General features: G+C 40.2%; 2 protein-coding genes across 7 annotated transcripts in view; both read left to right on the top strand.

The window, feature by feature from the left end:
• Positions 1-1659, top strand: part of SLC18B1 (solute carrier family 18 member B1) — a 39008-nt gene extending 37349 nt beyond the window's left edge. For 4 of the 5 annotated variants that reach the window (XM_080666668.1, XM_080666666.1, XM_080666667.1 and 1 more), the window contains one exon: positions 620-1658. In XM_080666668.1, coding sequence (XP_080522794.1) covers positions 620-692 — 73 coding nt within the window. In that variant the 3' untranslated portion in view covers positions 693-1658. Of the gene's footprint in view, positions 1-619 lie in introns of all 5 variants that reach the window. The other variant, XM_080666665.1, reaches the window with a different exon arrangement.
• A 1487-nt stretch (positions 1660-3146) lies between these two features.
• Positions 3147-16804, top strand: part of VNN2 (vanin 2) — a 40965-nt gene continuing 27307 nt past the window's right edge. Inside the window, exons 1-7 of one of the 2 annotated variants that reach the window (XM_080663330.1) lie at positions 3187-3295; positions 10472-10652; positions 10825-10879; positions 11167-11398; positions 11523-11653; positions 14528-14720; positions 16322-16610. In XM_080663330.1, coding sequence (XP_080519456.1) covers positions 11186-11398; positions 11523-11653; positions 14528-14720; positions 16322-16610 — 826 coding nt within the window. In that variant the 5' untranslated portion in view covers positions 3187-3295; positions 10472-10652; positions 10825-10879; positions 11167-11185. Of the gene's footprint in view, positions 3296-10471; positions 10653-10824; positions 10880-11166; positions 11399-11522; positions 11654-14527; positions 14721-16321; positions 16611-16804 lie in introns of both variants that reach the window. The other variant, XM_080663328.1, reaches the window with a different exon arrangement.

The following is a 16804-nucleotide window of genomic DNA, read 5'->3' as shown; positions in this document are numbered from 1 at the left end:
ATGGTCAACTCTTGAACTTCTTTCTCCCTTTAAAGTTGGCTTGCGCCCCAACCTGGTTTGGCTCAGTGGGTAGAGCATCGGCCTGCAGACTGAAGGGTTCTAGGTTCAATTCATCAAGGGCACATGCCCAGGTTGCAGGCTTGATCCCCAGTATGGGGCATGCAGGAGGCAGCCGATCAATGATTTTCTCTCCTCATTGATGTTTCTACCTCTCTCTCCCTCTCCCTTCCTTTCTGAAATCAATAATAATAATAATAATAATAATAATAATAATAATAAAAAGCTGGCTTGTGGAGACCATGTATGCATATATGCATAACCCATGGACACAGACAATCTGGTGGTGAAGGTTGGAGGGGGTCAATGGGGTGAAAAAAGGACATATGTAATGCTTTCAACAATAAAGGATTATTAAGGGGAAAAAATAAGAAGTAAAAGTTGGCTTGTAGAAATGAAAAAGAAATCCCATTTTTCCTCCATTCTGACAATCGGCCGATTGCTGGGTACTCTAAGCCTCAGGACTTGGTAGATACCTTTGAGGAGGTAGTTGGGTAGAGATGTAGGTACTGAGATTTTTTAGGATAGTATTACGATTCTTCTTTTCTTTCCTTCAATGTAGATCAGAACTTCAAAATATCCTTGGTACAGAGGAAGAACAAAGTGCTCTCTTGCCTGAAGAAAACCAGCCTTGAGAACCTTGGGAGATACAGGGTTGGGAGATGGATGTTCTTGGCCTTGAACATTAAAGGCGGAAAGTTTGAAAAGTGTTCTTAATTTTACACACACAACTCCGTGAACCCACACCAGCATCCTGGAAGTGTCCATATAGTTTTGGATGATCCATGATGGGCTGCACATACTGTTTCCTGCCAAGCTGGCCTGCTGGGCCCTGGACAGTTTGGCTCAGTGGATGGAGTGTCGGCCTGTGGACTGAGGGGTCCCGTGTTCGAGTCTGGTCAAGGGCACATGCCTGGGTTGCGGGCTCGATCCCCAGTGGGAGGGGGGGTGTGCGGGAGGCAGCTGATCAGTGATTCTCTCTCATCATTGATGTTTCTGTGTCTCTCTCCCTCTCCCTTCCTCTCTGAAATCAATAAAGATATATTAAAAAAAAAAAAGCTGACCTGCTGAGCCAGCCATATTGAAAGCATTACGTCTGAGAAGAGTAGTTGAAAATCAACAAAACTTTGTGTTTCTAGATGATCAAACTTGGGCTTGAAGGTGTTATTGACTCTAGGTCTCCTGTCTCCTCTGTTTACTTTTTATTCAAAATGCACTGATTCTGTGAATGCACCTTTGTATATTAACAAGGAAAGAAAGTGTGAATTGACATTAACTAGTAACTTTGATTGTGTTAAAGGGATTATTGATGGGTTTAAGGGAAAGAATTGATATGCTTAAAGTTAATATAAATGACTCAATACTATGAAATCAGTTTTGAAAAGATATGCTTGATCTTTGTCCTGAGATTTCTGTTTTTGTTCAAAGGCAAATTTCCTGCCTATTATGCAAAAACTGTAACATTTCCTGGCCCTCAGTTCTTTTAAAAAATATATGTGGAAGGTAGAAGAATAGCATTACTTAAGATTTCCATTTGTGCAACATATTTTCAATTATTATCTGAATTTATAAGCAGAGCTTGATATAAAATTCATTTCCCATAATCTCTGTTTCAATTCTGCCATGTTTTAAAAACACACATATTTCTAGTAGATATATCCATTCCTAGAGCAGGTGATTCCACAGGAATGCTTGTATGTTAGTGAAGGGATTCCTCCGACTTCATGTAAAATCCATGCTGTTGTTTGAAGAGAGAGAGAGTCTCTATTGTGCAACTCTCACACCTCCTGATCCATCTCCATGGTGTAACAGCCACATTTACCTTTTTTAAATAGAAGAAATGGCTTTATCTACTTAGCTGTGCAAACATATTTATTGAATGCCTTTTCTGAACCGATCCTGTGATAATGTGCTAGAGATTTCACTGTGATCAAGATAAACACAGTCTCTGCCTGTATCTAACTTATATTTCAGAGGAAGATAATAGATAAATACCAGAATCTCTATTTTACAGAGAGGCTTGGAAGGAAAACTACATGGTCATATGAGAGAGGAACTGATGGGTTGATTGGGTATGGGATCCTAATTTACTAGTAGACAAGGCTTCTCTGTGGAGGTGGGGCTTTTGAACTGAGATCTGAAGTGTGAGAATGAGAGGAAAGCAGACCACAGCATGTGCAAAGGGCCTGGAGGTGGTCAGAGATGAGACCGTGGCCTGCACACCTGAAGTCTAGTAGGAGGTTGGAGAAGTGTGGAGGGGCCAGCTTTTAGGTGGGGATGCTAGATTTGATTCATGTTTCAGGAAGGTTATTGTCTGGGCATGTGGATGTGAGTGGGATGTGATTTAGCAGAGTTGGAGGGAGATCTTTGGAAGCTTTGAGAGAAACGTTAATGGTTTGGATCAGGGATGTGGTGGTGGAAAAGGAGAGGAAAGGATGTGTGGAGGGAAAGGGAAGAGGGATTTAGGATGACCCCCAGGTTTTGGCAGGAGGGTGAGGGTGGACGGTGGTACATCTTAGTGAGGTGGGGAAGGATAGTAGAAAAACAGATCCTGAAGGGTCAAATAAACCATAATGTGATGCCCTTCCACACCACCAAAACGAAAAGAAAAAAAAGTAAAGGATGGCAAAACCAAGATTGAGGATGATGGAGAGCGACTTGAAGTACGACAGTTATGGAATACTTTTGGACATTAATTGCCAAAATCGAATATCCACAAATTCCATGAACTCTTCATTCTCCCTCTCCCCCAAATTCCCTTCAACATGAGACCCCCAGAGGGTAGTCCAGTGCTCGGAGTGCATGGGGTGGGGATGTCACAGATCCCCCGTTTCCCAGAACGACACCAGGAAGGAGTGTGACCCCGGCCCGCTGCATTCGTATGGGGTGCAGAACAGGTCCAGGCCTCGGTCACCCTAGCCCAGCTTCAATGCTGAAATCGCCCTGGTCCCACTTCAGTGCTTTTCTTGGCAGAGCACAGGCTCTGGCAAGGTCGCCCCTCCTCCTCCCAGGGTAGGATATGCGCAGCGCCTGCAGTTTCCGACGCTGCCGCGCGAGGCCGCTATTGCACCCGGCGATCTGCCAGCAGCTTCCTGCGGGGCAGCGGCTGGGCTCCCACCTCCTCCACCCGGGGGGCGTCCGGGTGCCGCTCAGGACCCAGGACCGACCGTCTATTACCGTTACCAGCGCTATTGACTGTTGAGAGTTCAAAGTCAACACAAAGATTCCAAGCTTTCTGGTGAGAGAACTTTTTGTTTCCATTCCCAACAGGTTGTTGTCAATACATGCTGCCGCGGAGACCAGTGTATTTAAAGACACGTTGTATGAAACTAACCTTGTCCCTTCCTCATTTTATGATTTTGCAAGTCATATTGAAATAAGTGGCCAAAAAAACGTTAAAAAATAGAGGAACTTTGAGCATTGAAACCAAAAGACAGGGTAAAACTATCAAAGGAAATCGTTGTATTTATTTATATTTTAATATGTTTATATTCCTCTAAATGTAACAAAGGTGCTCAGCTTAAAAGAATCCTTTAACAAAAGGAGACTGTTTTATGTGGGTGAATGTAGCATGTAATAATAATAAAGAAAATGTATCTTTTATGTTAAGACCATGTTGCAACCTATGCATATGTGATATACAAATTAATCAAAGGAAAAATAAAAAGGACAAATAAATCACAAATTTTTTTTAATTAAACTTTATAAGTTTGGGGATCATTTTTTTATTCACATACAGTTGTAAGAATTAATACAAAGCCCTGGCCAGTGTGGCTTAATTGGTTGAGCAGCTGGTTGAGTGTTGTCTCGTGCACCAAAAAGTGAAAGGTTGGATCCCCGGTTGGGGCATACGCAAGTACATGCCAGGAGGGGGCATGCGATAGATGTTTCTCTTTCTCCCTCTTCAAAAATCAAACAAAGCATTTTTATTTTAAAAATGAATTAATATACAGAGGTCGTGTATATTCTTTACCCAGTTTCCCTCATTGGAAACATCTTGCAACACTATAGTACAAAATCATAGCCAGGATATATTGATGGAATCGGTGTGGCTCAGTGGTTGAGCCTCGACCTATGAACCAGGAGGTCTCTGTTCAATTCCTGGTCAGGGCACAGCCCGGGTTGTAGACTCGATCCCCAGTAAGGGGCGAGCAGGAGGCAGCTGATAGATGATTCTCTCTCATCACTGATATTTTCTCTCCCCCTTCCTCTCTGAAATCAATATATATATATATTTTAAAAGATACAGAACATTCTCCATCCTTCATGTTGCCCCTTTATAGAATATCCAGTTCCCTCTCACACTCACACCTTCCTTAATCTCTGGCAACCACTAATTTGTTCTTTATTTCTATAGTTTTGTCATTTCAAGGATGTTGGAATCACATATTTATGTTGTTAACTTTGGGGATTGGCCTTTTTTCATTCAGCACAGTGCTCTTAAGACTCATTTGCATTGTTTCATGTATCTATCGTTCATTTCTTTATATTGCTGAGGAATATTCCATGATACTGGTCTACAGCTTGCTTTATCATTCATTGAAGGACACCTGGATTATTTCCAGTTTATGTTTAGTACAAATAAAGCTACTATGAACATTAATGTTCAGATTTTTGTGTGAACATGTCTTCATAATTTGGGATAACTGCCTGGGAATGATGCAACTGTTGGATAGTATGGTAGTTGCATGATTAGTTTTCCCCTCAAATAACCCATTATTTTACATAGGCTATTAAATATCATACATTAATGAAATAGTCTATTTACTTATTAAGTTGTGAGGATTTAAATATGTTAAATATACCTTCTCAAATCTAGCTGGTAAAAGAGGTGGATAATAAGTACTGACATAATTTTCAAACTAATTTTCACTAAGTACAATTACTAGTAAGTGAAAGTAAAGAAACACATATCTCTGTTTATATACAATCTTATAAAAAAGGAATGATCCAAAGATTAGTCCTATGATAGTTATCTTTCCTTTGGTATCAATATCATATGTCCTCTATTTATGAAAAACTCACAGGAGTGTAAGACTCAGATATAGCATATTCAGACAGAAAGAAAAACACATCTAAAGTATTAACAAAGGAAACTAAGTAAAGCCTGCTTATTCAGCCTTTATTAAGAACAACTTGCAAATCTTAAATATTTGCACTAGTTTTCTCAGAAAATCCACAGTCTCTTCTATTTTCAGCCCGTTTCTAGTTGAGAGTTATGGGTGACAATCTAGGAAGGTTTGGGGTTCAGCACAACTTCTGAGTTTAGTGCAATTTTGTCATCAGTACTAAAATAATTCAAAGTCTGTTTCTTGTTGACAAAAAGCATGACAAATACAAAAAGTAGTACATTATTATTTCATTTTTAAGTTTTTGTCATTCAAGACAAATTTGAATACCAAATCAGTTGTCACATTATTATATATTAGAGGCCCAGTGCAAAAATTCATGCATAGGTAGGGTCCCTAGGCCTGGCCAGTGATCAGGGCCTATCAGGATCTCTGCCTCCCACCTCCCCACCTCCCCACCTTCTCCTTCCCTCACTTCCTCAGTGCCGCTGCTGCCACCCACCATGTTCTGTTCCCCCCCCTGGTGGTCAGTGCACATCATAGAGAGCGATCCAACTTCTGGTCTCCCAGTCAAACTCCTGAGGGGACACTTTGCATATTAGCCTTTTATATATATAGATTTTGAAAATGTCCACCATGAAATCAATTGTTGTATGAATTCTTATAGAGTTGTTTTCCTTTAAAAAATTAAAACCAGTGTACATAAATATTTGAACATAATATTAATGTCTTTTTTTCATATACTTTCAGCACTTTGGGCTATATTCATTTCCTGTATTGCTTTCTGTTTTATCACTATTACTGGGTCCTTTTACCTCTTATTTACTCAGCTGATGAAGATCAGTCACTTGGTTGTTGGTGAGTCCATTCCCAAGAGCCAGGTCCTGTCTCTAGATGTGGAACACGAATAGTGGGAGGACAGGGCTATGCATTAGGAAGTGGCACTATCATCTTATAGTAACAAAGCAGCAGCATTGGACTACATACATGCCTGTCATCTTCTGAAAGAAAAAAAAAATATATCTTAAGGAAAAGCAGCAATATTGGGGGGGAAATGCATAGGAAAGGAAGACCTGTCCACGACTTCTTCATTTTTGTTGCGGGGGAATTTGTCCTAACACAGCTCTCAGGACCTTGGTGAGTTAATTTAGAAGAGTGAGCACTCCCACATATATACTGTGCATTAATTGATCATTGATCTTCCATAGAAACAAATTCCATTTAGCAGCACTATGGCCTATGACTCTGATTCTGGGTGTTCAAAGCAGACAAATGCAAGATGTCGGCTTTTCTCCTCTGTCTTTGCATGTGGTCACTTTGGTTAATGGCTCAGCCTATCAGAAGTAACAGCTCATAAAAGAAATTCTTCCTGCACTGGGGCCTCTCAACTCTCCACCAACACTGCCCTGTCCTCTTCAAGAACAGGGAACAAGATGTAGGAGGCACTGGGATTCTGCCCTATCTCCCTGTTTACTGTTCCACCCAGGACGGGGAGGGGCCATGAGTAGCTTTTTCAGAAACTGCCACACTTATTTTCCAGGGTGGCTGGCTGTGCCATTCCGCATTCCCAACAGTAATGAATGAATAATAGAGTTTCTCGGTTGTGTGCACGTGTGTGTTGTGTGTGTATCTGTTTAAAAAATCCTGTGATGAATGAATTAAGGAGTTAGAATTATTGATCCGAGAGAAAATCTGTGGTACAGTTGGAGAGAAAACATTCAAAATTAGCTGGTGGAAATGTACTTTCTTTTAATAATTTCAGGATAAACCATTCAGGGCAGATTGACACAGAAGGCTTTGTAGAAAGAGAGAGAACAATCAGAAAACAGAGACAATGGACTGGTTGAAGTTCTTTTAACAAATTAGTAGCCAAGAACAGGTGGGTACAGGAGCAGAGAGAATTAAAGCCCTGGGTCAAAGCTGCCCTGGGCATTGCCCTCCAATAGAACCACCATCTTCTGGGCATGAGGCAGTAATAACAGCAAAAATTATTCAGCACATACTACCGTCTTTGGCAGATGAGGGAAACTGTGATACTGAGAGGTCACATTACTTACTCATACTCAGCCAGCTGGGAAGTGATTCAAACCTAGACATTCTGTCTTCGGTGTCCATGCCATTAACCATCACTCAATACCATCATGACTCTTTTTTTTTTTTAAATGTATTTTTTTTGTATTGATTTCAGAGAGGAAGGGATAGGGAGAGAGAGATAGAAACATCAATGATCAATGATGAGAGAGAATCATTGATTGGCTGCCTCCTGCACGCCCCACACTGGGGATTGAGCCCCCAACCTGGGCATGTGCCCTTGACTGGAATCAAGCCTGGAACCCTTCAGTCCGCAGGTCGATGCTCTATCCACTGAGCCAAACCAACTAGGGCCCATCCTGACTCATATAACTAAAGTGAGAAAAATTCCTGTCATGTGAGTTATCAGTAATTAGATGCAGGGCCACACAGGAATTTAGTTATGTCCACATGGAGAAAAGTTCTAGAGTGGATTTGCATTACAATAAAAGAATAATGGGCTAAAGAGAAAGGATATAATGTGAATGTAAGAGTCAACTTAGGTCTTAGGGCTAGAAAATGGCTAGCTTCTTTGGCTCTGTTACTTCCCCTGGCCATTTGGACATTGCTCAGTAGCAATCATGTAATTCCACCTGGCCTGTGTTAGCAGCCTCTACGACTGCTTGAAAGAAAAGCCCAGCAATCAGAGTTGCCAGGCTAGGATAAAACAAATGCTCCCTCTCCTGGTGCCTAAGGGAGCAGAACCCTCTGGCCAGCTGCTGTCCACCCAGAAAGTAAACTAAAACAGGAAGTCAGGGGTGATTGGAGGAGCCACAGGCCTTGGAAAGAAGAAAGCAGGTAGGATCCAGGGATGTCAGGCCTCACCTAGACAGACCTGTAAGTAGTTACCTACCTTAGGCATGAAGCATGCTTTTTGACATCCTTGCCCACTGAAAATGAACAAGGTGAATAACTGGTGAATTACTGTGATGCTCTGATGAATGAAAACAGGGCTACCCGGAAGACCTAACCCACTCAACGTAACCACACGTGATATTCTGTTCATAAACATTCCTAACTGCATAGGTTATAGTGGGAAGTCATGTCCTAAGGCCTATGTGATAGATTAATCTTTACATTGAACAAGCCCTTTCCATTGTTTTAGTGGTTCTAGGAAAATAAGCTTAGAATGCCAGAATAATTCTTCTCTAGACCTCCAGAGATAAACACCTGGTACCGGGGCCAGACCACCCCATGCCTTTTTGTTATCATTGACCTGCATACCTCTATACAGTGACATATATGTTAAGTGTTAACTATCCAGCACCCACCAATGTAAAAGAAGTATGCATCTCTCCATTTTTATTTTTCAGTCAATCTTAAAGATTTCCCTGCTTTGCGGTCTCCCACCTCCTTATCTACCACCAATGGATTTCATAACCTTCCTTCCATATAGCCTTTTGATTTTAATATATAAACTAAACCACAAAACTGTTACTCCTTGGAGCATTTTCTCAATCCTTAGAGATTTTTGATTGCAGGTCTGGCCCTCAGTTTTGACTCAAACTCTTTGAACTTTTCTTTACATTTGAACATCCTCATATTGTTTGATAAAACAATAAATGTCCCACAGCTTGACACTTTTCTACTTTTAAACTATCTTTTAATTTTTCTCCTTCTGTAGTACCTGAGATTTCAGCTTCATTGTTTTATCCTTTCAAATGCTTGTTTCTATAACTGCCAACACAAACAAACAAGGGGCTTTGATCCGCTCCTTTGGATTTATTCCTGTTGTCCTGAAAATAAGGCAGTCATCCTTACTTTGCCAAAATCTTTGAATCTAGCTGTCTTAATCCATGTGGGCTGCTATAAAGGAATACTAAAAACTGGACATCTTATAAACAATGGACATTTATTTCTCACAGTTCTGGAGACTGGGAAGTCCAAGATCAAGGTTCAGATTCAGTATCTGTTGAGAACCAGATTCCTAGTTCACATTGTGTTCTCACACAGAAGAAGGGGCAAAGGAGTTCCACACAGACTCTTTTATAAGGGCAGGAATCCCATTCTTTTTTTTAAAATATATTTTTTATTTTAAATATATTTTTGTATTGATTTCAGAGAGGAAGGGTGACGGGGAGAGAAATAGAAATATCAATGATGAGAGAAAATCATTGGTTAGCTGTCTCCTGCATGCCCCCTACTGGGGATCAAGCCTGCAACCCAGGCATGTGCCCTGCCTGACCAGGAATTGAACCGTGACCTCCTGGTTCATTGGTTAATGCTCAACCACTGAGCCGCCCCTGCCCGGAAGGAGTCCCATTCTTGAGGGCTCCTCCCTCATGACGTAAACATTTGGCAAAGGCCCCACTTCCTGATACATCACACTAAGAATTAGGTTTGGACATATGAGTTTGGGGGATGGAGGGGCACACAAACATTCAGTCTGTAGCACCGACTAAAACAATTTTTAGAAGTTCCTTTCGGTGAATGCAATGAACTTTGGGCATAGTTGGATGGGAACTAAAGTTAATGATTTGCAAGCAAAGTCATCAAGAGAGTTGGTTACTGTTTTCCTTTTGAAGAACCGGGAGCATGCTACCAGTTCAAAGGGACTTTTGCAGCTCCTCAACTTCTGAGAGCTGAAAGCAGAGGGTAGTTTGAACCACGTGAAATTACAGAGGCCATAGGTCAAAAACAGTTGGCTACTTCCTGTGTCACAACCCTTTCCATTCAGTAGGGCATGGCATTTCATAACTCTCAGATTTCCTCTTGGTTTTAGTTGCATTAGCTGTCCGAGCAGCTGAACGCCCATCCAAGTCTCACTTGCATGAGACCTGACACCAAAAGATAAAGTTCAGGCTGGTTCTGCTCAAGCAGACATTTCCTTCCAAAAAGGCAGATTCAAACAATCTTTTGAAGACATAGGAAAGCCTCCACAGGGGACAGGGACAAAAACATTGTTTCTTACCACTATGCCCTTTTTGGAGATATAGTATCATCCTCTTTCTTCCTTCCTTCCTTTTTTTCTTTTTCTCTTTCTCTTTCTTTCTTTCTTTCTTTCTTTCTTTCTTTCTTTCTTTCTTTCTTTCTTTCTTTCTTTCTTTCTTTCTTCTTTCTCTCTCCTTCCTTCCTTCCTTCCTTCCTTCCTTCCTTCCTTCCTTCCTTCCTTCCTTCCTTTTCTTTCTTCCTTTGTTTTAAATACAATTATCAAGAGAGTAGTTTGTAAAGAAGAAACTGTTTTTCTTGCTTCTTATTCTGATGTGTCATCCTTGCTGCAATGAGGAAATGCTATTAGTGATTGTACATGCTATTTCCAACTCTTTACTTCTCAGCTCACTTAATGTCATTTCATTCCTGGGAGAGAGGCCAGACGAGGACGTCCTTCAGGCTGAGGCAGGGCTCGAAGCGGCTCCTCACTATCTTGAGTTCCTTGGTGTTTTTGTTGTATCTCCACCTCGTGGTTGATGGGCACCTGCCATGTCCTGCTTGGCAAGATCCAGGAGTTGATCTCAGGTACTCTGCCCCCATTTCATCCCCAGGACCCCAAATAGACTGGATTTGTTTACTCGAATAAGAGTTGTTCTGTGGGCCTAACAACTAAAGCACATGAAACAGTCGGGATCATTACATGACTAAATTGTCACCTGTTTGAGTTAATAATTGTCGTCCCACCCTAATCTTACAGAGAACCTTCATGTATCTTTGACTCTCAGACTAACTTTGCGAAAGAGATAGAGCAGGTATGTTGTATTATTATTTTTCACATCAGAGTTACTTTAGTTACTGTTTTCTCTCTATTAAAGGGTGCAATTGTACTACATTTGAATTTTGTTTTTTATTGAAATTTGATATCAAATTTTATCCATAGTAGGTGTTGTACAATCTTTGTAATGCTTTTTTATTGTATTCATTTAATGGCAGTATTTTCCCCTCAAAAGTGGTTGGGTATAATATTCATAAGATTATAAAATAAGAACTCATGCACCACCCTTTATAAATGCTACATGAATATTACTTGTACTTTCAGAAATCTCTAGATCTTGGCCATGATCACTTCCTCCTTTCAAGCCTCTGTGGCAGTTTTTGCCCTGGTTATCCTGCATGTCAGTGCCCTGGATACATTTATAGCTGCCGTATATGAACATGCTGTCCTACGGCCAAAGGCCACAGACACACCTGTTTCTCAGGACGATGCCTTGCTCCTTATGAACAAGAATATAGATATTCTGGAGAAAGCGATAAAGCGGGCAGCTGAGCAGGTATTCTTTTATTTCTACTAATCTTAATTCATGGCAGGGACATGAAATCTGGTGGAAGGTTGCAGTGTTGCAATGTCTATGCTACACATGGAGAAAAAATTTTGATTGGACTTGTTTTGAATAGGGTGCTCAAATTATCGTGACTCCAGAAGATGCACTTTATGGATGGAAATTTACCAGGGAAACCATTTTCCCTTATCTGGAGGATATCCCAGACCCTCAGGTGGACTGGATTCCATGTCAAGACCCCCACAGGTATTGTCTCTGTCCTAGTTGTTTGTGCAAAAGTATGGCAATTCTCTAAAATGTGCATGTTCACCACAGCAAAATGATAAATCCTGAATTAGCATGTACCTGGTGGCAGGTTATTGTTATATTTATCTTGGCATTTGTTAGATTTAAAAAAATTGCAATTAGATACCATTGAACAATCATTTATGATTTAATATCTTCATTCAATTTTGAGAAAATATGTAAACAGGACATTTATAAGTAGGACTAGTGATGAAGGGGAGGAGGATCTCATGGATACAAGCAGTAAATTAATTTCTGAAGTAGACAGTGCATTGTGTTTGGAAAATATTTCCATGTCTCTATTTAAAGGTACCATGTTGCAATTTTATTGGAATCTGCTTCTCAGGCAGAAAGACCTCACTGTGTACTCTCTAGTGAATCATCAGACTTATGCTTTGGAACTTTGCATGCTCCTAGGCTCATAAAGGTAATTTTCCAGAGAAAAGTAATCTAGGAATGTTCTAATGTAACATATTTAGTAGGCATGAATGTATGTTTAATATATAAATCCTACTTCCTAATAAGACTCGGAGGTTATTGAGGTACAGATCGTACACTTCAAACCTTTCAGTGAAAGGTCTCTCACTCTGTCACACTTATTCTTACTCACCGCTCAGATCCTCCCACTCTGTTACCCTCTCATACTCTCTCATTCTCTTACCTCAAATGAAGTTTATTTAACATTCCTCTGCCGTATTTTTGCTGGAGGATTATAGCGACCACACTTCTTCAGGCACTCCTGGTTATTCTGACATTTATATAAGGGCTTTCAGGAAAGGGCTCTTCTTGGCTTTAGAGACATTAACTGCACACAAAAAAGAGAATATTGGGTTACATGACCTTGGGCAATTCCCTCTTCGCATCCTTCCTGTCCTGAGCTGATTTCTCTATGGTGTTGGTAAGAAATTTTATTTCGTGTAAAAAAAAGAGGCCAATAGCTGGACAGTCTTCCTGCACAGAAGTTTTGGGAATTGGGATGGCCCATTTGTTTTTAATCTCACAGTAGGATTGAGTTCTGGATTTCCTGTTAAAAACAACATATGATGCAAATGTATGGATGAGTCAAAGGTCACAGTAACTATGGGAACTAGTAAAGTTTGGGGGACAGGTTCTTCCATATGGTTAGTAAGTGCCTCTTTCATAGCCCTACAGTAGAAGAAAAACATTTTTACAGAAAATATAGTCAAATTTAAATAATTCATCTTTTCATTCATTCAACCATTTTTTAAAAATAGTTTTGATTGACTTCAGAGAGGAAGGGAGAGGGAGAGAGAGATGGAAACATCAACGATGAGAGAGAATCATTGATCATTGGCTGCCTTCTGCCCATCTCCCTCCGGGGATTGAGCCCACAACCTGGGCACGTGCCCTTGACCAGAATCAAATCCAGAAATTTAACCCCCGGAATCGAACACAGGACCCTTTGGGTCTGCAGGCCTGCACTCTATTTACTGCGCCAAACTAGCTAGGGTAGATTTCCTTCTTTTTACAGCCATGTACTATTCCATTGTGTAAATGTACCCTAGCTTTTTTATCCACTCATCCACTGATGGGATCTTGGCAATTATAAACAATGCTGCTATAAACAGAGGAGTGCACATATTCTTTAGAATTGATGTTTTGGGATTTTTAGGATATATTCCCAGAAGTGAGATCACTGGGTCAAAAGGCAGTTTTATTTTTAATTTTTTGAGAAAACTCCATACTGTTGCCCACATTGGCTACCCCAGTCTGCATTCCCACCAGCAGCGTACAAGGGTTCCCCTTTCTCCATATGCTCGCCAGCACTTATTGTTTATTGACTTATTGATGGTAGCCATTCTGGCAGGGGTGAGGTGAATCTCATTGTGGTTTTAATTTGCATCTCTCTGGTGATTAGTGATGTTGAACATTTTTTTTAAAATATATTTTATTGATATTTCACAGAGAGGAAGGGAGAGGGACAGAGAGTTAGAAACATCGATGAGAGAGTAACATCGATCAGCTGCCTCCTGCACACCTCCCACTGAGGATGTGCCCGCAACCAAGGTACATGCCCTTGACCGGAATCGAACCCGGGACCTTTCAGTCCACAGGCCGACGCTCTATCCACTGAGCCAAACCGGTTTTGGCAATTTTGAACATTTTTTAATGTATCTATTGACCATCTATCTGTCCTATTGTTATTATTGTTTATATATAAAGTAACTAAATACCTTTTAAAGTTGAAATTTCTTTTATTGTTGAGATACTAGAGGCCCAAAGCACGAAATTCATGCAAGAGTAGGGCTTTTTTCCCTGGCTGCTGGCACCTGCTTCCCTCTGGCCACTGGCAGGCACCCGGGACCCAGGTTTCCCTCCCAGCCCCGGCTTTGTCTGGAAGGACGTCTGGTCTAATTAGCATATTATGCTTTTATTATTATAGATAATTGGCATATAACATGTGCAAATATAAGGTGTATAATGTGTTAAATTGATACATTTATATATTGCAATATGATTACCACCATAGCTCCAGTTAATCCCTCTATCATGTCATATAACTATCATTTCTTGTTGTGGTGAGGACAATTAAGATCTAGTCTCTAAGCAACTTTGAAGTCTACAATACAGTATTGTTTACTATAATATTTATGCTGTACATTAGACCTTCAAGACTTATTTACCTACTAGTTGCAAGTTCGTACCCTTAAACCACATATTCTCAATTCCCCTACCTTCTGGCCCCTGCTAACCACTATTCTACTCTGTTTCTGTGAGTTCAGTCTTTTTAGATTCCACAAATAAGTGATATCATGCAGTATTTGTCTTTCTCTCTCTGACTTATTGAAATGTCTTCATTAAAATTTGATTTAGATTTGGTCACACACCAGTACAAGCAAGACTCAGCTGCCTGGCCAAGAACAACTCTATCTATGTCTTGGCAAATATTGGGGACAAAAAGCCTTGTAATTCTCATGACTCCACATGTCCTCCTAATGGCTATTATCAATACAATACCAATGTGGTATATGATGCAAAGGGACAATTGGTGGCACGTTACCACAAGGTAAGAGAGGGTGGGTATGTAAAATGATGGCTGTTATGAGTGATGAATGCTGTGTTGAGTATTTTGAGCTTTATTCCCTATATATGATGTTATTAGAGATTTGTTGTTAAGGCAAACACTAAAGAAAATCACATTTTAGAAAAAACTAATCTGGGAAAAAATGTAGGTCAAGAGCTATTAGAAAGATGTTGCAATAGTCCATGATTGAGATAAATCATTCCGTATATAAAAACATAATTTTAATATTAATTCAAAGGATACCAAGGTGACTGTAGTCTGGATACCATTTAATACTGAAATGATATAAGGATGTTTCCAAATTGTATGAATGAGTTTTACAGAAGTTAATTTCCCTGTTTTCTATCAAATTACAATCTTTCCCTTTATTTTTCATACCAGTTAACTGAATTACCCTCTTATGAATTTAAGGTTAGATCAGAAAATTTTTACTTTAAACTCTGAATTAAAAGAGCAAGATAACCTTTAGCCATAATTTTATACCAAACTGGGCAGGGAGAGAGCCAGCCTTTTAAGTGGATATGTGATATGCATGTCAGTGTATATGTCCTCTTCCACACCCACACTTTCTAAGCATCTTAAATTGCATCTTTTAACAATTTCTCCACTCAGAATCTTTTGAGTGGAGAAATAATCTGCTGGAAGTCCCAGTTGAAATGTAAATATTAGTCAAGAGGAGTGATATTAACCCAATTGTTTTTTCAATGCTTTTGATCACATACTGCTACAGAAAAAATTTTGTATATTTATTTTTGTATTTCTAAATAAAACACAGTCCTAGTGGTTTGGCTCAGTGGATAGCATTGGCCCGCAGACCAAAGGGTCCCAGGTTCGATTCTGGTCAAGGGCATGTACCTCGGTTGCAGGATCCTCCCTGGCCCAGGCCCTGGTGGGGGCTCCTGCAGGAGGCAACCAATTGATGTGTTTGTCTGACATCGATATTTCACTCTTTCTTTCCCACTCTCTTCCATAAGCCCCAAAAATCAATGGAAAAATGTCCTTGGGTGAGGATTAAAAAACAAACAAACAAATAAAACAATCACATAACTTTCAAACAGCTTCCTTACAGTTTCCTTCATGATTTTGTAGGTTTTGACAACTTCTTTTCATCTATAATTTCAGCGATTTTAAAAACTGTGAAATTATTTTGGATGGGACACTGTAAAGAGGGAGGTAGCATTCCTCATCCACTTAACATGTTTATTGTGCATCTATTATGTTTCTAGGGGTCAGGGATTTGATAACAGCATTCTTATTTGCATCCCTGACACCTAGAAACATTAAAAAAAGCTTCTTCAGCTTTTAAGAAAGTCCTAACCTAGAATTTATGGGAAGTTATTTGTCTTCTAATTTGGGCAGGCTGGGTGGGGGAGTCGGGAGAGAGAGATACTGTATTCCTTTTCCTTGGACTTTTACTTCCAATAACCAGTCTCATTCACTGCCTGTAGAGTCTCTGTTGTTGACCATAACCAAATCTACTAGCAGTACTAATTTTGGAGGTGTTTTGTATTTTATTTATTTTTTATAAGTCATCTCTTCGGTAAAGAAGCTTTTCCTGGTTTTGTCTTATGCATTTGTTACAGTACCACCTCTACTCTGAGCCTCAGTTTGATGTCCCTGAAAAGCCGGAGCTGGTGACTTTCGACACCACCTTTGGAAGGTTTGGCATTTTCACGTGCTTCGATATACTCTTCCACGATCCTGCTGTGACCCTGGTGAAAGACTTCCATGTGGACACCATTCTGTTTCCCACAGCGTGGATGAATGTTTTGCCCCTACTGACAGCTATTGAATTCCACTCAGCTTGGGCTATGGGCATGAGAGTTAATCTTCTTGCGGCAAATATACACCATGTGCAACAAAATATGACCGGTAATTTATGACCACATGAGGTTTGCAGATAGTACTTGTAAATGCAGAGAAGCTAATGCCTTAGATGTGAGCTGTCATAACTTTTTGCTTCTTTATAGGGACTAACCACTATATTTTTCAACTATTCCCACACACACTCAAAGCCTAGTGACTGATTTTTAAAAAATATATTTTTGGGAGAGATCATCTTCAAA

The sequence above is a fragment of the Plecotus auritus genome (genome assembly GCF_963455305.1).
Source record: "Plecotus auritus genome assembly, chromosome: 4".
NCBI classification, from domain to species: domain Eukaryota; kingdom Metazoa; phylum Chordata; class Mammalia; order Chiroptera; family Vespertilionidae; genus Plecotus; species Plecotus auritus.
The sequence above is the reverse complement of the archived record's forward strand: the minus strand, read 5'-3'. Positions and strand labels throughout refer to the sequence as shown.